The sequence below is a fragment of the Nematolebias whitei genome, chromosome 15, assembly GCF_014905685.2.
Source record: "Nematolebias whitei isolate Nwh7 chromosome 15, NemWhi1, whole genome shotgun sequence".
In the NCBI taxonomy this organism is placed as follows: domain Eukaryota; kingdom Metazoa; phylum Chordata; class Actinopteri; order Cyprinodontiformes; family Rivulidae; genus Nematolebias; species Nematolebias whitei.
This window is the reverse complement of record NC_056512.1, coordinates 42,866,882-42,893,325: the sequence shown is the minus strand read 5'-3', so window position 1 is coordinate 42,893,325 and position 26,444 is coordinate 42,866,882. Positions and strand designations below refer to the sequence as shown.

At 41.1% G+C, this 26,444-nt stretch overlaps 1 protein-coding gene across 1 annotated transcript in view; it reads left to right on the top strand.

Moving 5' to 3' along the window:
* Positions 1-20,175, top strand: part of mpp3a (membrane palmitoylated protein 3a) — a 29,567-nt gene extending 9,392 nt beyond the window's left edge. Inside the window, exons 2-19 of the mRNA XM_037688731.1 lie at positions 2,201-2,263; positions 2,364-2,482; positions 3,412-3,489; positions 3,793-3,873; positions 3,961-4,098; positions 4,180-4,261; positions 10,104-10,189; positions 11,431-11,505; positions 11,591-11,787; positions 12,972-13,036; positions 13,755-13,775; positions 15,233-15,274; positions 16,523-16,678; positions 17,458-17,538; positions 17,616-17,709; positions 17,783-17,891; positions 17,965-18,093; positions 19,104-20,175. Of these exons, the coding sequence (XP_037544659.1) occupies positions 2,227-2,263; positions 2,364-2,482; positions 3,412-3,489; positions 3,793-3,873; positions 3,961-4,098; positions 4,180-4,261; positions 10,104-10,189; positions 11,431-11,505; positions 11,591-11,787; positions 12,972-13,036; positions 13,755-13,775; positions 15,233-15,274; positions 16,523-16,678; positions 17,458-17,538; positions 17,616-17,709; positions 17,783-17,891; positions 17,965-18,093; positions 19,104-19,283 (1,770 nt within the window). The 5' untranslated portion in view covers positions 2,201-2,226 and the 3' untranslated portion in view covers positions 19,284-20,175. The remainder of the gene's footprint in view (positions 1-2,200; positions 2,264-2,363; positions 2,483-3,411; positions 3,490-3,792; positions 3,874-3,960; positions 4,099-4,179; positions 4,262-10,103; positions 10,190-11,430; positions 11,506-11,590; positions 11,788-12,971; positions 13,037-13,754; positions 13,776-15,232; positions 15,275-16,522; positions 16,679-17,457; positions 17,539-17,615; positions 17,710-17,782; positions 17,892-17,964; positions 18,094-19,103) is intronic.
* Positions 20,176-26,444: the final 6,269 nt, after the last annotated feature.

The following is a 26,444-nucleotide window of genomic DNA, read 5'->3' as shown; positions in this document are numbered from 1 at the left end:
TTGGACATGTCCAGAGGAGAGACAGTGGTTTGGACATGTCCAGAGGATGGACAGAGGGGTATATTGGTGCAGCTGCCTGGAAAAAAGACAGAGGAAACGGGTGATGGTCATAAAATTAGATCATCATGAAAAAGTAGATTTATTTCAGTAATTCCATTCAAAAAGAGAAACTTGTATATTTTATCCATTCATTACATACAGACTGATGTATTTCAAATGTTTCTTTCTTTTAACACCTGCAAAGGCTTTTAATTGGTCTCAGTCTAGTTCTGTAGGCTAAAGAATCATGGGGAAGACTGCTGACGTGACATTTGTCCAAAAGACGACCGTTGACACCTTGCACAAGGAGAGCAAGACACAAAAGTTAATTGCTAAAGAGGCTGGCTGTTCATAGAGCGCTGTGTCCAAGCACTTTAATAGAGAGTCGAAGGGAAGGAAAAGATGTGGTAGAAAAAAGTGTATAAGCAACAGGGATAACTGCACCCTGGAGAGGATTGTAAAACAAAACACATTCCATAATGTGAGGGAGATTCACAAAGAGCGGACTGCAGCTGAAGTCAGTGCTTCAAGAACCACCACACACAGACGTATGCAAGACATGGGTTTTAGCTGTCACATCCCTTGTTTCAAGCCCCTCCTGAACAAGAGACGGCATCAGAACCGTCTCGCTTGGGACTGCTGCTGAGTGGTCCAAACTTATCTTCTCTGATTAAAGTAAATTTTGCATTTCCTTTGGAAATCAAGGTCCCAGAGTCTGAAGGAAGATGAGAGGCACAGAATCCACGTTGCTTGAGGTCCAGTGTCAAGTTTCCACAGTCAGTGATGGTTTGGGGTGCCATGTCATCTGCTGGTGTTGGTCCACTGTGTTTTCTGAGGTCCAAGGTCAACGCAGCATCTACCAGGAAGCTTTATAGCGCATCCTGCTGCTGCTGATCAACTTTATGGAGATGCAGATTTAATTTTCCAACAGGACTTGGCACCTGTTCCAAAGCTACCTGTACCTGGTTTAAGGACCACGGTATCCCTGTTCTTAATTGACCAGCAAACTCTCCTGACCTTAACCCCATAGAAAATCTATGGGATATTGTGAAGAAGATGATACACCAGACCAAACAATTCAGAAGAGCTGAAGGCCACGATCAGAACACCTGAGCAGAGCCACAGACTGATGGACTCCACGCCACGACGCACTGATGCAGTAATCCAGGCAAAAGGAGCAACAACTTAGTACTGATGCTGCACATGCTCATACTTTTCAGTTGTCCAACATTTAAAAAAAAAAATATATATATATATTTTTAAATTGGTCTTAAGTAATATTCTAATTTTCTGAGATACTTAATTTGGGGTTTTCATTAGTTGTCGGGTTATAATCATCAAGATTAAAAGAACATTTGAAATATATCAGTCTGTGTGTAATGAATTAATATAATATGCAAGTTTCACTTGTTGAATGGAATTATTGAAATAAATAAACTTTTTCATGATATTCTAATTTTATGACCAGCACCTGCATTTTAATGAAACTTTCAGAAAGTAATCGTTTGATGTACTTCTAATGCTGTATATCAACTGAACAACTTTTGGAGTCATTGCGATTAAAAATGACTGGAGGGCAGATTATACCGTCGATCATCTCCGCCAAACTGCAACCAGACGCAACCATTTAGCTTTAATTTAAGTTGGCTGTTTAGCACACATTGTGGGCGCTTCACATTCCTTCAAGAACTTCTGGACCTTTGTTGAATAGCTTCAGGTAGACAAATCTTGACGGTGAGATTTTTGTGTAGATGCTGAAATATTTCCATTTTTTCCTGTAAAATTAGTTTAGTCTTTTTTTAGTTTGAGCTCCTTTCTGTCAGATCTGAGGTCTGACTCTGTTGCTTGAAGATTTGTTTTTCTCTCAGACCTGAACACACACCTGGAATGGTTTGGTGTGATTACTGGTTTCCTGTGAGCAGACAAACACGGTCTACACCTCCACAGTCGAGCTGCAGCCTGGCTTTAATTCATGACGTCTATAAGGAGATGATTCATGACTGTAATTATCAGACGTGACTCTCTGCTGTAGCTGAATATAAGCATCCTTCTTTTTTTATAGTTACATGAATATTAAATCTGTATTCTGTACTTTTGGACAGCAAAGCGATTATCACATTTTCAGACTCTTTCTGAAATTGTTTGGACTTCTCCTCCTCAGATTCCCCCTCCTCGCCTCACTGACCCATGAAAGAAGCCATGCCTGTTCTCACAGCAGGAGCAGGTAAGACGAATTGTCAGAACCACTCGGCTTCGTTTGTACGGCTCGAATCTCGCTGCGCTCCATCTGTTCCCGTTAACACGACTTCCTCCCTCCTGTGCAGGGCTTCATGAAACGCTGGCCCTGCTGACCTCCCAGCTGCGGCCCGACGCCAACCACAAGGAGGACATGGTCTTCCTCAAAGACGTCTTCAGCGAGAGGAGTCTGGCATACCTCATGAAGGTGATGAATCCCCCAAAATATCAGATGTTATGTTTCATCATCATTTAAGTTGATTAAAGCAGTCTCATCCAGATGTGCTTCTAGCAGAAGATTTAGGCCCGTCACGATAACACATTTTGCCGAGTGATTAATTATCTCAGAAATTATTGCGATAAACGATGTTTGAAATTTGACAATAATTAGTAATTATTGTCAAATGTAAGAAGAAATGTTTAGTGATGTCAGTTTAAGACTGTTTGAACCGAAGGATGGATAGTGAGGGCGCGAGCAGAGTGTCTTTTAAGAAAAATGGGAGGGAGGCCCCTCGACGTGACATGGGCTGTCTCTCCTTCCTGTTTTTTGGTTCTCAAAATGGCGGATGCTCGATGTGGTTTGAGCTCTTTAGCATTTTTCACACAAAGCTTTCAATAAAAAAATCAGTAAACAAGTTCTCAGCTTCTTTTTGCAGAGAAAAACAACTTTTTACACGAAGGCACGAGTTTCAACTGTGAGTTTTGGAGCTTTGTCAAGACGGAGGTTTTTTCCCCCGAGGTCGGCCTGTTAGCTTAGCTCGTAGCTTAGCTTCTCAGTTTAGCTGCTTTTAATAATCCAAAAACGTGATTTTGAACGTTAAAATGTATTTTAAAGAGAAAGGGAGGGGTCAGTGAAGAGCACCGGAGTTGAGCCTTTTCTCATCCAGTGTCTTCAGTAGAGACGAAGAAACGATAAAGCCAATAAATGAAAACGAGGTCGATAATTTTCATTTATCATGCGATTAATTGATTTATTGTTTTTCGCGACAGCCTAAGAAGATTATTCCAGGTTTTTATTTAGTTTTAACGTAACTTCCCTCTTCTGTACTACTGATATAAATCACAATAAATGTCTGCCAGTCCAGTCACGAACGTGCACTGAACTCTGCTCTGTTGGTAAAAACGTTTCTGTTGCAGATCCACGAGAAGCTGCGGCAGTACGAGCGGCAGAGTCCTGCCCCGGTCCTCCACAGCGCCTCCTCTCTGGCTGAAGATGTGAGTTCGTCACGAACCTTTACTGACTTTTCCTCACTCTCCTGGGTTAACTCTGACAGAGGAGCAGCGCAAATATCAAATGGGAATTTTAATGTTCTCAAAGTGCTGACTCATCCTGATGCTCATCTAATAAATGTCCACTTCCTGCCTCCGTCCTGCTCACCAGTGGGAGGAAACTGCTGACCTGAGCTGCTTACTACTTATCTTTCCTGTCTGTCTGTGCGTACAGGAAGCTGCAGTGTACTTTTCCTGTGTGCACCAGGTTTTAAGGTCTCAGAGTTTGTGTTTGTGGTGATTGTTCAGGTGGCAGAGGAGCTGCAGGGAGGACCGATGAGCACCGAGGAGAAGGAGCTGCTGCACCTGCTCACGTCGCCACACCTCAAAGTGAACGGACTTTTAGCTGCACGTGAGCGTCACGGCTTGTAGTCCCTCTCACCTTAACGAGCTCCCGTTTTCCCCCTCTCCCATCAGGCCGTGCTCTCGGTGCACGACACCGTGGCCCAGAAGAACTTTGACCCCGTGCTGCCGCCACTGCCGGACGACTTTGAGGACGAGCTGGACGAGGAGTCGGTGAAGATCGTCAGGCTGGTGAAGAACAAAGAGCCTCTGGTGAGCTCAGAGACGAGGAGCGGATGAGCGCGGAGAGGAATGACGTTTATTTCAGTTATTGACTTCTTCTCTCCGTTTCAGGGAGCCACCATCAGGCGAGATGAAGCCACCGGCGTGGTGATCGTGGCTCGAATAATGAGAGGAGGGGCAGCTGATCGAAGCGGTACGGTTTCTATGTCCTGTCTTAAGCAGAGAAGGTGAAGTTCATGTTTGATACGTTCATTTCATTTGAATTTGTTGAAAGTGCTTCTGTGTTTTTTACGATCATCTGTGGGACGAGTTAATCGTGTCAGTTTATTTGTACCTGATACGAGAAACTTAACGACCCCACTGCAGGTTGAAAGAAGAATTAATGTTGTTCTTTTTAACGTTAAGATTAGTGCATTTGTTTTTATACCGCAGCTATAACAAAACAAACATCTGATTGTTTCTGACTACTGAAGAAGGAGCAGCGTTTCCTCTCAGTCCAACAACTGCAAATCACAACGTTCAGGAACTTGAGCAAGATATCCGTGCACAGACATCAGAAATCTGAGCCTTATTGATTCACGTTTGTCTTGCTTAGTTTGTTAAAATCCCTTTAAAATCAATTTTTTCTCTTCTCTTCTTTAAACTTCATCAAATTTAAAGTCAGCAGGAAAAAAAGCTAAAATAAAATGAAAGAAAAAAGCTCAAAGTTCTGCAAATGAAGCCAACGTTAATCAGCCATAGCTGTTTTTATGTAAAATAAATTAAATCTGTAAACCTACAATTTAGACATTTCTGGAACTTTCTAACATGTTGTGTTATCAGTTCAACAGGAAGTTCATTTTACCAAAATAAAATGACAGTTTTCATATTTTACTATTTCTGGATTAAGCTCACACTCTGAAAATAAAGTAAAAATATAATTTTATTTTTATTTTTTCAAACACAGGTCAAAGTTAATCAACATGAGGAAACTTCTCATGTTTTCCAACAAGCTCTCTGGTTATCTGCATCCTTGACAACAAAGAAGGCAACAAATCTCAACAAAAAATGTCATTTAAAAAGTATTATCACAACATATACAAAGTTTACTGCAGGCAGATGTTCTCAGTCAGCCATCTTGTGAGTGGCAGACTCTTTTAGGAGCTGCTCGAGTCGAACTTCCTCATCTTTGTACTTCAGAAGAGACACTCAGTTTATTTAAAGCAGGGATTAAAGCAGAAAAAATACAGTGACTCAAGTTTTTTCTACACTTAGACGTCACCCAAGCACCCCCTCCCACCCATACAACACATTTGAGAGCTTTCTCCTGCAGACACGTCACTTCTTAAAGGCTTTTTTTGTCAAGAGTATGCTGGATACACGACTGTAGTAAAAGTACACAGTATACTGTGTACATGACCTTAGTAAAAGTACATAGTGTTCTCTAATGAAGCATCATTCTGAAGGAAGAGATGTTTTGAACAACTTTTCTCTAGTTTACTTTTAAGTTATTTTAGTAATTTTAACAGCGTTGTCAGATATTTTTTAATAAATTATAGCACAGGAAGTCCTTTGCAGAGTATAAATAAACTTTTTTTTAATTTGCCAGACTGACAAATTTCTCCCCAGAAATGATTTCATTCAAAGAGATTATATTTACAGTATTTCAGCTCATTTAGTCATTTAATACCCGTTATTTTTCATCTTTGATCATTTATCATTTTTGTACAGTTAGCTCAGTATGATTCTAAATATAATCAAGTTCAGCTCATCCAAACAGACACAATGTCTTGTTCAATTCATCCTGCTGCACCATTATATTCTACCGTGTTGTTCAATATATATCTGTATAATTTTTCACTTTTTGGTACTTTTTTGTGTACTCTTATTGCATGCTTTTAGTATTTCTTGTTGGTTTGTTCTTTGATTTTTTTTAGCGAGTCAAATCGGTTCTTCTCATCCTAAACATTTCATTGTTCTTTTAACCCTGTGTTAACCGTGCATTTGACAAATAAACACAACTTGAACTTGACTTGTTGCCAAAACATGTACAATTAAGTTTGCAGACATTTGATAAAATACAAACACCTGAAACTGACTCGGAGACAACTTTACGAGTTTAGGGGTTAATTCAGTTCATTTTTTTATGTAGCGCCAAGTCACAACGGAAGTCATCTCAGAGCACTGAACAGAAACATTCATATATAAAATAAGTCAACGGAAACATTAATAAAAATAATAATTTAACATTATTTATCTGAGGAGCAGACTCCATCACAGAACTCTCATCTTGAGCAAGCATGAAGGCGACAGTGGAAAGAAAAAACTCCCTCATGAGGAAGAAACCTTTAGCAGAACCAGGATCAGGACAAGCTGCTTCGACTGGCTGGGTTTGGTAGGAATAGATACACAATGGCAGGTCAAGAATCACAGGTTGATAGAAATAGTATCAAATGAAAACTATTCAATTTTAGCAAAGCATTTAAGGAAATTAGGTCAATTTGTCCTCTAGTAGTTTAAGCCTATAGCAGCATAACAAGCCAACCCTAACTATAGGATTTATAAAAAAGGAAAGTCTTAATCCCAGTTTTAAAACTGGACAATGTGTCAGCCTCACGGACAGAAACTGGAAGTTGTTTCCACAAGAGAGGAGCCTGATAACTGAAAGATCTTCCTCCCATTCTGTTTTTGGAAACTCCAGGAGCCACAAGTAAACCTGCAGTCTGAGAGTGAAGTGCTCTGTTAGGAAAATATGGAACAAAAGGATCTGTAATATAAGATGGAGCTAGGTTGTTGAGAGCTTTGTAGGTTAGAAGTAATATTTTGAATTCTATTCTGGATTTGACAGGGAGCCAATGGAGAGAAACTAAAACTGGAGAGATATGATCTCTCCCAGTAGCTCCAGTTAAGACTCTGGCAGCAGCATTTTGGATCAACTGAAGATGTTTTAAAGAAATATTTGGACACCCAGATAATAAACCGTCTCAATAGTCCAGTCTAGACGTGACAAATGCATGAACCAGTTTTTCTGCATCATTTTTAGTAGAGATGCACAATACTGGATATTTGGCCGATAACCGATAACAATATTTTTTATATACGTTCCTTTGTCACAACATAGCCTTTGGTAAAACTCACCCAGGTGCTATCGGCTATTAGCTTCTCAATGACGGCTTGTAACTCGGGTAAGGCTACGTCCAAAAAATATCCGACTGGGGACGATGTAGCGAGGCTCAACGTAGTCCAGAAAACTTCAGAATCCGACATCCTCAACGAAAAAAATCTTCCACACCGCCGCCATTTTGAATTTTCCTCTCCGCCGTGATCAGATCAGGAAAATGCGCGTGACGTCATCACGTTGCGCTGGCGCTGCAGACATCCTCGTCACTGGGTCGTCGTACAAAAACAGAATCTTTTATATCGGTGAGTTGTTTTGATGGAATGGCCGATATTGAACTTTAACGCTAATATCGGCTGATACCATGCCGATAATACTGTGCATCCCTAATGTTTAGATGTTACACAGACACACACTTATGCTATAATCTGGAGCATATAAATATTAATATTTTAGTGTTATGGTTTAATTACAAGAACTGAAGCGGCAGAACACATTAACATTTTTTAAGCTCGCTTTGCATTATTGTAACTTTGCATTAGTTTGTGCTCTCAGAGAAAAATCGAATGGTTTCAGAAAGTGAAGAACTTGCGTTTTACAGCCAATATAGGATTATTATTGTAAGCCGACTCCTGCTGGTACTGGAAGCCTGTGAAACGGCCCCTCTGTGTCTCCTCCCACACAGACTCAGGTGAGCCCAGCCAGCTCGTGTCAAACGCCGGACATTTTGTTATCCCGCCCCTCCTCATGTTGGACGGGGACAAAATCCAGGACTGACCCACACAATCAGAGCAATTGAACCCCCCCCCCCCCCCCCCTTTCATTTTCACTGATGACGGGAATTTGTTCTGGTGACAGAGAACTTAAATTCATGTCCGTTTCACTTGGTGGTTCACCGGACCACCTCAAGGCGAGAGCTGGTTTTCCAAGACCCCTGATCAATATGTTTGGACTTAATGTTTTTGCATTTTAATCTGCCATCTCTTTAACTCAACGTTCTTAGATCTGTTTGCTTTTCTTATTAATAACTTATAACACGTCTAACTCTAACCAAATTGCCTATAAAACTACCCTCAATAACATTTAGTTTAGTCAGAAACCAAAAGAAGTCCAAAAATCAGACTTAGAAATTGCTCATTGTGATTTTTTTATTTATGGATACTAAATAAAAATCAGTTTTTATTCAAGCACATCTGACAGAACCTTAATTTCTGTCAATTAAAGATGACATTTGTACCGTTATGTCATGTTGCTTACAATGAATGATAAGAAAGTTGGAAAGGGCTCAATGTCACAAGTTTCCTTTTAATCTGCTGTTGGAGTTGTTGCAGAACCAGTGGTGTAGTCTCCATTTCTGTAGTGGGTATACTGGGCTTAGAAACCAAACTAAACTGGTTAGTACAATGTAACTGTCGATTTATTTAGATTTTTAAGCGTATTGAACATTTCCAAATTTCTCTGCTGTTTATATTTGAATAAATGAACAACAAGCTTTGTACAACAGTTGGCTTGGTATTAAAAACATTTATAGAATTTATAAAACGGTATCAAAGCAAAACATGTTCAAGTATTAAGTAGTGCGTACATAATTATACAATAATTTACTGGATAAAATAATTTATTAAACAAGTGCTGCATACTGATGGATTGTTGTGGAAGCATTTAACTTGCGTTTAACGTATCGATGACATGTGTCTAATGAAATGCCATGTATCACTGGGCACGTTTAATTGGGCATACTGAAAATCTTAAGCTTTTCTAGTGGGTATACTCCGTATGCTGCGTATCGCGTGGACTACACCACTGTGCAGAACTCTTCCCTGGGTTGTTTGCAGAACCAGGCTCACCTCGGTAAAAGCTTTCATCTTTGTTAGGTTTGAAGAAATGGAGAAAGTTGTGCATTTGATCATGACTCGTTCTTGCAAAGATGCAGGTAGATGTTTGTAGCCGGACTGAGTTGTGCAGCACAACCTGCGTGTGAGGAGGAAAATATGGCGACTCCTTCCTGCAGTTATTGGCGAAGGTTGGTCTAAAATGTCACTCCGTTGACGGCATCAGTCACTGTCCCAAACATAAATTAATTCTGCTCAAATGAGCTGCGTTCAGGTACAAGTCCCTTAACTGGCTGGACAAGTTCATAAAATATTAATCATTCATGCACATGCTTATTTGAACACATTTGTTCACAACACAGGTTTTATTTATGGACCGAAGCCACTACTGTAGGATAATAAGACCGTAAAAGACTCTGATCTTTAAACAAACGTGACTACGTTACACTTTTTTACCTTTTAGTCCAAACAAGAAGTGACAAATGTTCATAAATGTCGGCCTTCAAAAGAAAAGCTCATGTCGAGATTGAGGCCTGAGCGGCAGAGATGCTGCAGCAGGAGGGAAATGAAACGGAGTCAGAATCCATTACACGATGCACTCTCAGAGGTCCACGAATGGGCGTTACCGTGGAGATGTCCGCCACGTGCAAGTGTTTGACATCAAAAACACGCAAGCCTGTCGGATACCCCCAATTAGTTTCCATACCCATGAATCTTTAATGTTCCTCCGAGTTCTTGCAGCGTCGGGTCATTCAAGCTGCTGTCAGTGTGAGGAGTGAAGCTGTTCAGGTGGGGCCTCAGGCTGCGTGTGCACCTGGTCGATACATGATACACCTGAGTGAGCGAGCGAGTGAGTGAGTGAGTGAGCGAGCGAGCACATAAAGGTCTGGGAAAGTCGTATTGATCGTTGGCTTCGGTTTCATTGTTGTGGCTGCAGCTCTAAAAAATCTCATCTGAGAAAGAGGCTTTTTGGGTCTCAAATCCAACAGAACCCTGAGGTGTCTCTCGGGTCCAACAGAACCCTGAGGTGTCTCTCGGGTCCAACAGAACCCTGAGGTGTCTCTCGGGTCCAACAGAACCCTGAGGTGTCTGTTGTTCCCTCACAGGTTTGGTCCACGTAGGAGACGAACTCAGGGAGGTCAACGGAGTGTCTGTGATCCAGAAGAGGCCGGATGAGATCAGTCAGTTGTTGGTAAGATGGACACAGACTCATTCACACTATTCTGGTACAATAATAATGTTCACATCAGTGTATTTATTTATTTTAATAAGAAAAGTTTGTGTAGGCCGGTATGTTTTATTTCTTTTTTTTAATAGACCTGTCGAAGGCGGGCCGTGTTATGGTATAGTGTGCACGTCCGTAAACCTTCTCATATTCCACCCGTAACTTCTGATTTGCTCAAGATAATTTAATAAAGCCTCATAAATATGTGCATCATCCCTAGGCAGAGCGTCACATACACTTTTCATAACTCCAGCTCTAAGATCGAGGTCGCAAATCAAGTTTTAATGTTCTATAAGGTCTTAGCTTGTCTGGAACATCGCTATAGATTATTATTTTTTTTCCATTCAACCTTTATTTAAACAGGTTAATCCCTGTTTAATTATTATTTACAAATTAAAACAAGATGGCAACAAAAGTAGCAGAAACAGTTAGATTATAAGGCGAATGTAGAAAACTAAAAACAGGAGCATGTCTGCGTTGGTCCTTGCCCGGAGTCCAACCAGGAGATTGCTGCATCTAGATTGTCGATGGGCGTGTAATGTGCCGGATGTGGTACTCCTATTATCGATTCAAAGCATTCACTGTTGTTGTACAGTTTAAACGTTCAGTTTAGGCATTTCTCAATAAAATAAACATTTAATGAAGGTGCTGCTTCTCCAAAATGTCATAATTCATGAGTTTTTCTTTTTTTAATTGTAATGACGAGCTGTATCCGCTATTATGACCAGAAGTCTCAGGTCAAATACATTCTATTTTTTATTTTATACATTTTTTACTGCCTTTGAACAAACCCTGAAACATAATAATAATAATAAATAAACATTTAAGCTGTTTAAACTTCAGCTTTAACTGAAAATGACAGAATCTTCTAATATTTTTTCACTTGTTCCGTGGTTCAGGAACATCGTTGTCGTCTGGACGATAATGTTTTTGTGTACGAGTGAATTTGAAGCCAATCGAATTCAAGATGGCTGCAGACTTAAAGCTAAGACTTGATGTGGAAGTAGCTGAGAGTCATTCACAACATGTCGTGACATCTTGAGAGATTATTTTCAAGCTTTGGTCAAAATAGCGTCGTCATTTCTCAGCATGTGCAAGTTTTATAAGCGAGCAAAATAAACAAACCTGTAGAGTCACATTTTTCTCTTAACTATGTTTCTCTTTCTTCTGTGTCCTGGTGTTTTTTTATTGTTGTTTTTTATTTTTAGTCCCAGTCCCAAGGCTCCATCACTCTGAAGATAATCCCAGCCATCAAGGAGGACGACAGATTGAAAGACAGCAAGGTGAGCGTGGAGAAAAGAGAGCTCATGTACTTTTATTTATATACACAAAGTAATACGATCAAATGTATGTTTTATTTTATTACAGGTGTACATGAGAGCCTTGTTTGACTACACCCCACTGGAGGACAAGGCCACGCCCTGCCAGGAGGCGGGACTTCCCTTCAAACGGGGGGACATCCTGCAGGTGGTGACGCAGGACGACCCCACGTGGTGGCAGGCCAAACGAGTGGGAGACAGCAACCTGCGGGCCGGGCTCATCCCCTCCAAACAGTTCCAGGAGAGGTGAGAACACCCAGAGAGCCGCTCCCTGCGTCCGGCTTAACGTGCAACGCAAGCTCACCGCAGGACTGAACGTTTCACCCAGATGCCGCTGATTTGTTTCATTCGGCCACTTCTAATCTTTTCAAATCCACATTCATGTGTTTTACTGTCAGAGGTCAGCTGTGATTAGATGGAGCATCGGAGCTGCACAGCGGAAAAAACAAAGTTGAAATGTAGCGATGTGGAGGCAGACGCTGCTGCCGAGTGTCATAATCCACCCGCAGGATTATCGTCGCAGGCCGGAGGGGTTCCTGCCAAACACCGCAGATACGACTGGATTAAAGACCGCAGCCTGAGCAGAGATGCAGAGCAGGACAGCACGTGCGCCTCTAGATTATGAAGCAATGCTTCTATTACTTGTTGAAAGTGTTTAAAGGAAAAGTTGGAGACAGAGACATGGACAAAAAGACACGAGACAGTGGCAGAATTGATGTTGAGGTTCTCCTGAGGAGTGACGAGGATGGATAAGATTAGGACTGAGATCATCAGAGGTACAGCACAGGATGAACAACTGGGAGATCAAGTTAGAGACGGCAGACTGAGAAGGCTTGGACATTGGACATGTCCAGAGGAGGAGCAGTGGTTTGGACATGTCCAGAGGAAGGACAGTGGGTATACTGGTAGAAGGATGTTAGAAATGCAGCTGCCAGGAAAAAGACAGAGGAGACATGGAGGTAGTTGGAGTTTCAGAATTACCTTCTGAAAAATGCAGTGGTTCAACAGATATTTTGCTAACAGACAGACAGTTAACGCAAACGTTTTATTGCAGTTATGTGTTGAGGATGAATCACAGCCACAACCACTTTTTAAATCGATTGGTTTGGAGTCAGTTTTGTGTTGCTTGGCGGCCATCTTGATTTGCGTTGACTTCTAAGGATAATTCGTTATAGAAGAACGTCCGGCGATTAATTCCTGAAAGTTTATTTGAACTCCGCTGTGATTTACGAGGTAGTTTTGTAACAAACGCGGGTAAAAAATATCGACTTTTTCTTTTCTGTGATAAAACGTCGGATACAAAAACAGCCGTCTTAAACGTCTAACCCATCAATTTTATTTTTGTTTTGCTCTACCTTGTTTTTATCTTTATTTCCTCTTTGCTTCCTTTCCTCCTGCATTTATCCTGTTTGCTGTGCACGTTCTTCCAGGCGACTGGCCTACAGGATGAAAATGGGCACGCTCCCGAACCCCAAATCCCCTAAAAAGCCGTTGTGTAAGTTTCTGCTCCTTCGAGTTTCACATCATCTCCTGCATCTTTCTGTAATGAGAACATTTTACTTTATTGTTTTCCTTCTTTACTAATAAACTCAGTTATTACAGCACAATAATGTCTTTGTAACATTTAGAGACCTTTGTCTATCTATTGGTATTCTTCTGCCTTAATTTATTAGTATTTATCGTCCATCCTCTGGTAGAGGCAGGTTTTTAAAAGGATGAGAGGGAGATGAAGAGTCACAGAGATGGAGGGAGGATTATGAATTAATCTCTTTCATGTTTAGTCCATCTGGCAAGCTGCAAGTTCAGCCTAAGTAGATCCAGGCAGCAAAACAACAGCTGCTCCCTGCTTCAACCACACACCGCCCTTCTCACCTGATGCTTTAAGGAACATGTAAACGTGCAGGTGAGTGGATAAAGAGGTGCACACGCCGCGGGCGATCCCATGAGGCCCGAACCACGAAGGAGACGAGAGCTTAGCTGGAAGGCAGCTAGCTGTGCTGCTCCACGCTGCAGCAGAACTGGTCCTGGCCTCCCTCCATGCTCTGTTTAGTCAACCAGCAGCAGCTTTTAAATGTGCCCCCCCAACACACATACACACTTATCTGACGTCAGCTTAGCATCATTCTCTTAATTCTAAGCGTTCTGCAAACAAAACCTGCTCTTGTACCGTGTCTAACACTGTTTTTACTCTTCTTCGCTGCGTTCTGTATCAGCTGAACAAGGATGTGATAAAGGTGGGTACATTTGCAGTCACCAGACACCCCCCCCCCCCTCCAAATACACAGTGATGGTGACGCCTTAAAGCGTGTTATGTTGTTTGTCATATGCAGGTTAACACGAGGTCGACAGTGGAACGAAATGTTCAGGATGAGAAGAACCAATTTGACTTGCGATAAATAAATAAAAAACAATAAATACTAAAACATGCAATAAGGAACAAAATAAAGTACCAAAAAGTACAAAACAAATATAGTATTTACAAGGTCCAAAAGAAATATGGTGAACAACATGGTAGAATATAACGGTGCAAGTAGGATGAATTGGTATACATCTTTCACAGGTAGTAATATCGTGATGTTAGATTAAATGCACATGATGCATATTGTACATTAACATAAACCACAGGTTGAGTGACAGGTTATTGCACGAGTAGTGAGTAACATTGAGATTAATTGAATTATGATGGTCCGGTAGTGACAAACACGATACAGCCACATAATGCAGCAGCAATAAATAATAAATATATTAGCTGTCACAGACGTGGCGTGGTGCAAAGTAATTGTCAGTTGTTCCGTGTTATTTATCAAGAGTTCAGTAATCTGACAGCTTGGGGACAATAACTGTCTTTGAGTCTTTTTGTACATGATGACAGACTCCTGTATCGTCTGCCTGGGGGGAGTAGATGGAAGAGTCCTTGTGCTGGGTGGGTGTGGTCCTTCATGATGCTGCGTGCTTTACGCAGACATCGGCTGTAGTAGATGTCCTGGATGGTGTGGAGACTGCTACCAGTGATGTCCTCTGCTGTTTGCACCACCCTCTGTAGAGCTTTCTGACTGGTGCCACCCTGTGATGCAGCCTGTCAGCAGGCTCTCAGTGGTGCACCTATAAAAGTTGGTGAGGATGCTGGTGCTCGTACCAAACTTCTTTAGTCTTTTTAGGAAGTAGAGTCTTTGTCGGGCTTTCTTGACCACAGTTTGTAAAGTCCAGGACAGATCCTCAGGGGTGCGAACGCCGAGGAACTTGGAAGCTGCTCCACCTCAGTGTTTATGTACATTGTGTGTGTGTGTGTGTGTGTGTGTGTGTGTGTGTGTGTGTGTGTGTGTGTGTGTGTGTGTGTGTGTGTTAACAGGTGATGTCCAAGTAGAACGACACACCCGGAGACTTTAAACCTGTGTTTTGTTGTCTAATGATCTGTATTTTTTTTTTTACACATTTTGCAGTGTTTGTTTGAGGGGGGGGGGTCGACAGAGATTTGGCCGACAGCAGAAAAACAGATTTTTTTATCCAGCATTTATTAATCGTTCTTGCCTCTGGTAGCACTCCTTCATTATCTGTGGGCTGCACCTTCACCCTCTCCTCCTCCTCCTCCTCCTCCTGCCTCCCTCCTGTTGGGCTGTGCCCCCACCCGCCTTACTTTTCCAGGTCTGTACCCAGTGCTTACCCCCTCTCTCCCCTGCTTGCCTCCCTACAGAAGACTGTGACTGTGAGGGCTATTTCAATGGACAGTACATAGGTGAGAGCGTTGCACATCTGTCTCCTCCTCTTCCTCTTCTGCCTGCTGCACCCCCCCCCAGTGCATTGGGTTGTGTGTTGAAATGACTGTCGGGGGTTGAAGGATGAGAAGGCGGGCGAATATTTTAAACAGTAGTTGAAGTAATTTAAATTCATAAAATAAAATATTGACATAATCAAGAGTTCATCTGCTCTGATTTCTGAAGATCAACCGACTAGTTAAAGGTCAAAAGGTCATAAAACATCTGGAGATGATCTCCAGAAAGCTAATTAAATTAAAAACTGATAAAATAATTTTAGACCATGTTGATGGGGCCGTTGTTTTTTTTTTTTTTTTAAACCAGTCGAGGTCCCGTCAGCTGCTGTGGTGAGAAACACTTTTAACTTGAATAAATATATTTTTTAAATCTTTGATAACCAAAGGAAAATTATTCTCTATTTAACATTTTAAAAAATTTAACGTTCCTCTAATTTTGTGAAAATACATTTTAATTATCTTTAGATCCCCACTGCCCCCCGTCTAATGAACCTGAACATCATTTACCCCCCCCCCCCCCCATGCTGCTGAGCTTGAGGAGTGACTGAAACGCAGCTTCTTCCTCCGTGACCAGCACTTCATAAACAGAACGTGCGCTTCCTGCTCCCAGCTGAACCCTCCCCTCCCTCCGAACTGTCAGTGCTGTCCCCCCCACCCTCCCCCCACCCCTTCCTTTGAGGGTCTTGGTCACATTGCACACCACACCAGGCACGTTTGTTGCTCGTTCACCCTTGTCGTGGAGGTGATGCTCTAACGCCAGTTATAGTCTCTCCTAAGTGTAAAGCGGTGACGCCCTCCTGTGGCCAGGTGTTTTCCTGGGAATTTTATTCAGGTACAGTGCCCTGCTCATTCCTGCAAGGGAGGGGGGTGTTCCAGACTGTTCTGACCGTGGGAGACTCTGCAGCCGGCCCCTGTCATTTAGCGTGGCGTCTCCCAGGGCCAGGCGGTCCTGGAGGTCCTGCCTCAGCACCGACTGTAATGAAGGAACATATTGAACTTGTCTCTGACGAGTGACGGAGCCAACGAGTCATTTTCAGCACTAAACATGTTTATGAACTGCATGTGAACAAAATCAAGACCTCGTTGACACAAACGTTTATTAATGCATGACATCTGGTGTACGATTGTGTTAATGTGCACGGCTGAGTCACGTACACGAGACCCAGACGTTTCACCCTTTCTGCTCTTTTCTTTCCGTCTTTCCACCTGTAGCTGGTTTACGGAGGAGTTTTCGTCTGAGTCGTAAAGACAGACGGGGATCGTCAGGAGAGGGTTCTGACATCGGGGAGCCAGAGTTCTTGACGTACGAGGAGGTGACCCGCTTCCAGCAGAGACCCAACGAGCGACCTCGTCTGGTGGTCCTAATCGGTGAGTCTGAAGAAAAGTTGTTTCCCGTCATCGTACACTGGAAGTTTTCTTATTTTGTTGCCTTCAAACCTGGAATTTAATTGGATTTTTACATTTACAACAAATACTTTAAATTATTGAGGTTGAAAGTTTGTTTTAAGGGTTTGGGAAATGTTTAAAACCCAACTGACCAGTGTGGACGGTTCTTGGTCTTCATGATGTCAGTTGTTGGGCTGTACAGTAGTCCCTCGCTACTTCACGGTTCATTCATCGCGGTTTTTCAAAATAAGACTGGACATGACACTCAATTGGCTGATTGATGGAATTTTTATTTAAAATAAATTATTTAACACCTGCTGCACCTTTGTGCAGGCCATACTGCAGGATCAGCTGTTCTGTGTGCAGAGCGGAGAAGTGGGCGTGGCCAAGAGCAGAGGAGGCAGAGCGTTTAGAAACATTGTTTAGAACATCGCAAGAGTGTGGGACGGGTTTAAAATGCTTAACATATATATAAATACTAAAATAAACTAGTACTTACATTCCTACTTCGTGGTTTTTCACTTATCGTGGGGCTTCAGGGTTCAGATCCCCTCGATAAACGAGGGACTACTTTAGACTAAATGACAGTTCCAACATGTGGATCCTACCATTGCTGAACACGTGCATCAGTTTTCCCCCCATATTTAATTTCATTAATCTAGAATAATTATTGGTTTTAAGTTAAAAAGTGTAAATAAATTCCATATTTGAAGGCCTAGACAAATGACCAAGAGGTGACATGTTTTTTTGTTCTTCCAAAGGATCACTCGGAGCACGCATCAATGAACTGAAGCAGCGAGTGATCGCTGAAAATCCACATCGTTACGCTGTAGCTGTTCCACGTAAGTCACCGTTTTGAACTGAACGTTGCCCGATAATTGAACAATTTCACAACAAAAACTTTCTCCCGCTCCATCAGATACCACCAGGCCCAAGAAGGCGCAGGAGAAAGATGGTGTGGAGTACCACTTCGTCACGAAACAGCTGTTTGATGCAGATGTTTTAAACAACAAGTAATGATCTCCTGCGTTACTTTTATTTGAAGGCGTGTGATTCTTGTCGTGGTAAAAGTTTTACCCTCCACAGGTTTATAGAACACGGGGAGTACAAGGAGAACCAGTATGGCACCAGTATCGAGGCGATCCGCTCTGTGCAGGCCAAGAACAAGATGTGCATCGTTGATGTGCAGCCTGAGGTAGGTTCTTAACACACGATGAGAAACACAGTGCGCACCGAACCTTCCCGACCCTCGACTTTCTTCTCTCCAGGCTCTGAGGCGGCTACGGACGGCAGAGTTCAAGCCGTACGTCGTCTTCGTCAAACCTCGCATCCCCGAGAGCAGACGTCGGCGCAGCGCAGCCACCTCACCAGGAGGGGGAGAGCACGGCCGCGTCACGGTGAGTCCTGCAGCACCAGTTTATTACAAAAAGTTATACAAGGAAACCAGTTAAGGTCCAGGTGTAGTTTCACATAATAATGACCCAAATATTCACGAACGGTAGAACAAGAAAAGTCCACTCCAGAGGTAACAGCTAACCTGGTGCACTCTAGTTCTGAATTAAAATAAAACATCACAAAGTCAGTGGTACAGATGATTTATGCAACAACATGGCTGCCTTTTACTTAAAGCGATAGTTCAGATATTTTGAAACAAATTGTTAAATGACACGTTTTACAGTAAGTTATCCATATTGATCGACGTCAAACGAACAGCTGCTGTTTTTTTTATCCACCTTATGACACAGAACAAAACCAGCATTAGTTTCTGTGCAAACAGTTCAATGTAGTTTCTCCAATAATTTTGGATTTAAATTGTGAGGATGGAGGACGACCTGAAGAAGTGGCTGCAGATTTCACCTACAAACATATTTGGTTGTTTCAGATGGTGAAGTGATGAACAACATGAAAATGTCTGTGTATTAGTATTTATACAAGGTCAGTCGTGTTTTGTTAAGCAGTGGGACACAATTTAATTTAAAGCCCTCCATCACTGAGCTCATCTTAATATTAAAGATGAACAAATACTTTAATGTTGTTCCCTCCATACACTTGAAATCATACGTGATCTTCTCTTCAATCCTTCTGAGGATCCAGGAGTTCCTCTGTCGGCCGTTTGTTAAGTTAAACACGTTCGGTGTCAAGTTCACCACCTTCTCATCTGTAGGTAGGTGATGGAGGAACAGGAACATTTTCTGTTGTTGTAGCCACAGAGTTAGTTTGATCTGGTTAAATAAATGTGAACAAAACAGTTTGATCTGCTAAACTGGATGTAAATTACTCTCAAATACTCCGCTACTTCCTGTCCGACAGGACGTTGGACCCATAATCATTTCTACAGTAGAGCCCCAGGAATAAATACGTGTCATGTCTCTTCGTGTACACCGTCTCACGTCTTCTTCCTCCTCAGGATGAAGAGCTCCAGGAAATGCGTCAGTCTGCAGCTCAGATCGATCAGCAGTACGGACACCTGGTGGACCGGGTTCTGGTCAAAGAGGACTCGGCCAGTGCTTGTTCAGAACTGAGAGGGGTTTTGGAAAGGTTGGAGCGGGAGTCCTTCTGGGTGCCCATCAGCTGGGTGCGGACCTAAACACTGCGCCACTGCGCAAATCTTGCACTGGTCTTCCTGTGACTCGGTCGGCCCGGAGCCTGAAAAGTGAAAGAATTACCTCAGATTACAGAAAGTTTTTTAGAATTGGTCCAGATGTCCTAAAACCTTCATTTAGCAGTAAATTATAAGGATGTTCTTTTAAAGGAAGCATCTTTGTTGAGTAATGACACAGTACCTTATTTAACTTTTTATTAGCATGGGAAGTGCCTTTTGGGAATCATCACGACTAAGCTGGTAGTTTAAATGTCCCCAAGGCAAAAGTTCACACAATAAACTTTAATTTGTCCCGTCAGGTCCTTATTGCATGTGCCACTTTGACAGGAAGCAACTTGAGAAAATACACAGACGTCTCTGAATCTGGAGTGACCAGCATTCACCTTTATAATTTAATCTACTGGAATATTCTGGACAGAGCTCAAAATCCATCACACCAGTCAGATACTGGTTTATTTATCTTAATGTTGCATACAGATGGTTTTTTTAAGCAGATTGCTTCAATGTAGAAATGTGAAGGGAAAAAGTTCAAACTGCTTCATTTATTAAATTTGAGTACTAGTTAATCTGCACGAGGATGCGTTTCCAGTCAGAGGAGCTCCTCTGATAGAAACCACCAAGGCGATTTATTTCAAAGGCCAGGAGATTAAATTATTAACGTGATTTTTAAAAAAGTTTGCTCCTACACTGTTTACAATCGGGACCATGAACATCTGTGTTTAGACTTTTATGCAATTTATTTTCTAATAATTTAACCTGTAATTCAATCAAAATGTTTGATTCTCATGCAGATTAGTTCACAGTAACTCGCATCAATTAGGCTTGTCGCGATAAATCAAAAATTATCGAGCTCATTTTCATTCATGGGCTTTATCGTTTCTACTGAAGACACTGGACGACTCCCTTTTAACGATCCAAAATCACGTTTTTGGATCGTTAAAAGCAGCTAACAGAAACTTCAAATTCACAGTTGAAGCCCGTGTCTTCGTCTAAAAAGTTGTTTTCTGCAAAAAGAAGCAGAGAACTTGTTTACTGATTTTTTTAAAAAAATTAAAAGTTTTGTGTGAAAAATGCTAAAGAGCTGAAACCATAGAGCGTCCACCATTTCTAGAACCCCCCCAAAAAAGGAAGGACCACCATCCATCCGTCTTATACTGCCATCTAGTGGTCAAAGTACTACACAAAACAAATTGTCAAATTTCAAATATCATTTATCGCGATAATTTCTGAGACAATTAATCGCCCAACACAATTTGTTATCGTGACAGGCCTAACGTCATCGTCTGTTCGTTCCCACATCCTGCACAGAAGAGGAACATTTAGAAACGTTTCCATACGGAATGTGATCATTTTACGTTTTGATGCATGACAACTGTTGATGTAAATACTGTAAATGTTTCTCCGTGCGTGCCAACGAACCGTCTCGTAGCACTTTGATGCAACCCGTTTCCCTGAACTCTTGTTTCATGTATGTTCACATACCTTAACTTTTGCAGAAACGAATGGATTTTGTACAGTTTCTTGCACATATCTGTATTTTTGGCTGAAGTCGAGACGTCTGAACTGAGGTTTTTACGTAGAATAAAGGTCAGAGGAACAACTGTAGCAACCACGAGCGTTTAGCTTTATTTTCTAGCATGTGATTATATTAAAACTTGAAGAATGTGACATTAAATCAGGTAGTCGAGACGCATCTAATGTTGAATGTGAGCATCTGTTTCCACATGTTCTGACTTGTGAAATGCTTTGTAACCCGACACGTACAAAGTGCCATAATAAAGTTGACACGTCTTTTAAACTGCGCTGTGAATTCACCTCCATCTTTTTATCGCCTCTGGTGGAGTGAAGCTCTGCCAGGAGAGAACACGTCTTTTCTTGTGGCCACAAAACTATAAATACAAAATAATAATTGTGATTTGTTCAAACATTTCTACAAACACTTTCTTTTGAGAGTATTCACCCCTGCATGGTGAACACACTTCTGCAGGATCAGACGCCACAAACAAGATTTCAAGCTCCAGTTGTCAACTGGCTCACATCACGTGCATTGTTGGAACTTAGTGACATCTAGTGGTAAAAACAAAAAAGTGCAACATAGACGCTCAATTACACAATTTATATATACAAACTTGAATATTACACTGAATATTTAATTTGCTTGTTGATGCAGTGGTTTTTGTTTGACTGGAACCTCAACACAGAACAAGTAACAATGTTCTCCACCTGCGATGGAGCAGGATTAACCCAGAATAAACAAGACAAATGACCAAATCGTACAGTAGGGTTGTAGTCAAGATATAAATAAATATTTTTATAAAAGTTACATTTTGCAACTTTGCTTTTGAATGAATCTTATCAGCTTTTATAAATTTTCAAAGCTACATAAAGAAATCAGACATCCATGTGATTCAACAATAAAATTACACAACGTTAGATTGGAAGCAGCTTCATCACAAGCCAAGTCTTAAAAAACTGAAGTGGCAAAACACTTTTCATACGTCTGAACTCAAGAACAAGGATAATCAGTTGCACAGCGGTTTCAATAAAGTAGATACACATCTAAAAAGTTGCATAAATGGATATTAGTTACTCTTTGTGATGACATGGCAGACTTCTGCTGCACCCAGTCACTTCTCACTTTCTTGGAGTGACCAGTGTTGCCAGGTAGAGTCGAGGTTTTCAGCCCAAACAACATATTGTTAGAGTATAATTACAGTTTGAACATGAACACACGTCGGTACAAGCCAAGCTAATTTAACAATATGTGGCAAAATGCAACAATCCAACAAAAATCTTCCCAGAGTTCCCAGCAAAATCAGAATGAAAACCGCCCAATCTGGCCACACTGGGAGTGACGCGTGCGGGCGTGACAGCGGTAACAAAACCATGAATTTAGCAACGAGTCACGTTATCGCTCGGATTTAAATCAATATGTTAACAAATAAACAGGAGAATATTGTGGCAGTTTACTGATATTCACACAGTTGTGGTCTTGAAATAAAATCCCAAGTCCTCAACGCACGAGACCGAGACCATCAAAAAGTGGTCTTGAGACTGGTCTCGAGTACTACAACGCTAGTGTACAGATGTTAAAGATGAACTACAGATGTGGAGCTGGTGGGAAGTAGTCTGGCAAACTTTTGTTCAAACATCGATATCTCAAATAAATTAAAGATCAGCCGTTCCTTCGAGCCTTTAGAGTTTTAGCATCTGAAAAATGAGTTGGAACCATTTTGCACAAGATTCCAAGATGCGAGATGATCGTCTCTTCTGCCACACCCAGTATCAGCTCAACATCTGTACAAGTGACAGAAGCTGTGGCAGCAATCTGTCAGTTCAATCAGATCTCATTGGTTCATGAGATATTTTGCTAACAGGCAAACTAGGTTGACAGTTCAAGACGTCGCACGACGCTCAGAGTATGACTCTCAGCTAAATTTCAGTTCATGTGTTTTCTAAGGTCAGTTGGCTGTGGCGGCCATCTTGACCAGGGGTTGACTAAACTTTAATAAGTTGCACATTTACACTCATTCTGAACCTTTCGTTAAAACCCGTCCATGGTTCATTAGATATTTTGCTGAAAACCCCAGAGACGGAGGTAAAAACCGTATCGCTCGTTCTCCGTCGGTGGCGGGTGATGAGCATCGAGTCCATCTTCTCACAAGTCGACAGGAAATCAACTGAAGAACTGAACTTAAAGAACCGTTGACCTCAAAGATAAAACCGCTCCGTCCAATCATGTTTCAGACATTTTAGCTCCACCCTCTTAACCAAATATGGTCGTCTCCATCTTTAAAACGGTTCAGAATGGGTGACAAGTTACAAACGAGGCTGAAAATCCAGTTTTTAATCCGATAAACGTTCACTAATTATTTTCAACCAGATCAATTAAACTTTTTAATTTAAAACCTGCATGAGGAGGATTTCCTGTGACGGACGACACATCCGCACTTTGTCTTTTTATAGTTTTGAACAACCTGCGTCTCTTTAAGTCAGTTAATTAAAACGGAGCCACATCGTAGGAAAATGTGCCGAGGCGTAAAAAACGTTCATCACGAACAAACACAGGCAGTGGTTTACAAGATGGCCGCTTCATACTCCTAAAAACCAACATCTGTTTTGGAGGAACACATCTAAAATAACTAAAGGTGAAATCATGAGATCACAAACAGGGAGGATCTAAACGAACCCATCAAGGAAAGGATGTTCTGCTCGGGTCCATTTCTACAGAACATTATCACCCGAGCGTTGGGGATTCATTTACTGACGTCACGTTCTCAATAAATCAGCTGATCATAAGTGTCCGAACACATTTACTCGTTCGAACAATCGCCGGTTCGACTGGAGCTCATTCAGTTTGAGTGATGCAGCAAACTGACCCTTAAAGTTTAACGCAGCCACATTTACAACAAATATCACCTAAAACTTGGTGTGGTAGTAGCTGAGAGTCACACAAAACACTGTGTGTGCAATGTTTAGTGTTCGATGTAAGAATGTTTTACTTTAAAGCTCTGGCGGGTGATATGCATTCCTTCAAGGAATTCTAGGCCTTTAAATGCTACAATTCTGATTGTTTCAATTTAAAAAAATAACTTTTTCTGAGGTTTTACAAAATAAACCAATTCTTAAAACTGAAACTTTACGTTTTGTTTACATCGGCATCATCGCTCAAGTTTAAAACTTTGAAAACTTTTGATGAAAGTTCAGATTTATAAACGTTCTACGTTTTTAAATCTGAGGAATCTCGAATTCTGGCAGCAAAAAAACTAAATTAACATTTAAACTTTGAGAGCACTTGCATGAATCTAATCAAGTTTGTCTAATGAAGCTATAATAATAAAAACAAAGTGCCGTTGCGGTACAGCTCTGAATGCGATTGTGCTGAAAAGAGACAAAAACAGACGCTTCTGTTGCGGATTAACTAATAAAAATATCTTTAAATAATTTCCCTCTCTGAAAAACGAGAAACACTGAGATGATTAATTATGAGGTTATTAGGCGATCGTGAGATTTGTAAACATGTAAACTTACCCTGATGTTCTTTGAGTTCTTGCAGGAACAGATCTGAGCGCAGCTGTTATCAATCAGCTGATTACTGCAGAGTGTTGCGTTCAATGACTCCTGGAAAAAACACAACCGTGCTTTAGTTTATAATCTTTACCTTTCAGGTGCCAATTAAAGAACTTTTTAGCAACAGTTTTGACAAATTTACCAACATGAAACGTACAGGTTACATTTTTTTATGACCCCTATCAAACATTTTTAAATTATTTATATCTATGAAACATTGTTTTCAGATTATACAAATTATATAAATCAATGCAACAGAAAAAAATCCCAAAACTAAAGGATTGTGATAACAAAACATTTTTACATTTTACAAACAAAACATGTTTTCCTTGAAGTAAAACTTATTTTTTATTTTAGCCAATAGAAAAAAAAACCTATAATAATTCTGTAAATTTTGTAAACATTAAGCTAAAATATGTTTTACAGTTTATATGTTTTGTTTAAGATTAAATGTCTCACAAGTTTTTATCACTCAAAATGTCTTTTAGTTCACACCAGGAGAGAAAATAACGCCCGGCTGAGCAGAAAATAATCTGGGATTAAATGTTGGATTTATTTACTTTTCTTTGTAAAGAATAATGATATTATTATATCTTCTCACCACCAGATGGCAGAAGCAGAGCGTGTTATGGGTCTCGGTGCTGCTCCTGCAGTTCTGTGATGATGATCCAAACATCTGGACCTTCATCACCTTCAGGCCTGAGCCACTTGTTGACTGGAGCTGTAGAGATGAGATGGAATGAAAAGCCTTTAAATCCAGATTTCAGGGAGGCTGCTGATAAAGAACCAGAGCAGATGTCAACTCACAGCGGCCAGAACATCTAATCTGATGGGCCTCTGAGGTCCGATACGACACAGAGGCTACGCGTTTGTTCCCCCGGCGACGCTTTTCATAAAACAAGCGGCGCATTTCTCAGAGACGGGAAACGAATCATTACGATAAAAGTGTCTGTTCTGGCCCAGATCACCCCTCAGGTGTTTCTAATAAACAAACATTATTATTTTAACATAATAAAATAAAGCAATAAACATTATTATTTTATTTAAGTGTTTTATATATATATATATGTCCAGAACGGATCAACTTTCAGTCAGTTTAAGATTACTTCAGCTAATTAAACAAACAGGAATGGATATAACTTTAATATTTTTGCACATATTGATCTAAAATTTGATTTGGTGGTAGCTGAGAGTCATTTAAAATAGACACTCTGAGAACGCACATTTTGCTTGTTGTCAAATGACAAACGCATTGTGATTTTTAAGCTTTGACCAAAATGACTCAAACTTTCCTTTTCTAAAGGAGCTTGTCATAAAAGTCTGTACGAAAGGTGACGGGCGATATGCATTCCTTCAAGGACGGCACGGCCTTTAGTTTGAGAATAAAATGTTCTGATTCAAATAAATGTCATTAACGTTTGTGATATAAAAAGTGACATTCAAAACAAAACAAAACATCTTTAGTGACACATAGCTGCACGAAGCTGTGCGTAACTGGAACAACCGCAGCTTTTGTGCTGCTGGAGGGACTCGATCGAAGAATTTGGAGGGAGATCACAACGAGCTGCTGCCTCACGATGACGAACGTTTTCATCTGATCTGGACTTCCAGAGCGTCTCTGACCTCAACTGGCCCAGTGGTACAGAGGGTGTGCGCCGGTGCCATTTCAAGCCCAAACCACCGGAGTCAAATGTTTCACCGTCGTGCCGTCACAGCCACACGGGCCGGGCTCACCGTACGATGCCCAGGTCCTTCACCGTGTCTGAAAGGTTCTGTTTGACGTCAGGCGACTTTAAAAAAAAAGGGCAAGGACCAAAATTTGGATCCTGCAGCGTAAACAGCATTTCCCCCTTTTATACCAACCCTGGAGTAACAACTACCAAATAAAACTTTGTCTGGCCTTCAGCTCCAACACATCCATTTCAACACTACAAGACAGTTTTCAGTAAAATACACAGTTTCATAAATCTGGATATTTCTGTGTACGGCCACTCTCAGGATGAAATCAAACATGTTGTGAGTACTTGGAGTATGTATGTAGTATAGCGTGTAGTACTTGGAGTATGTATGTAGTAT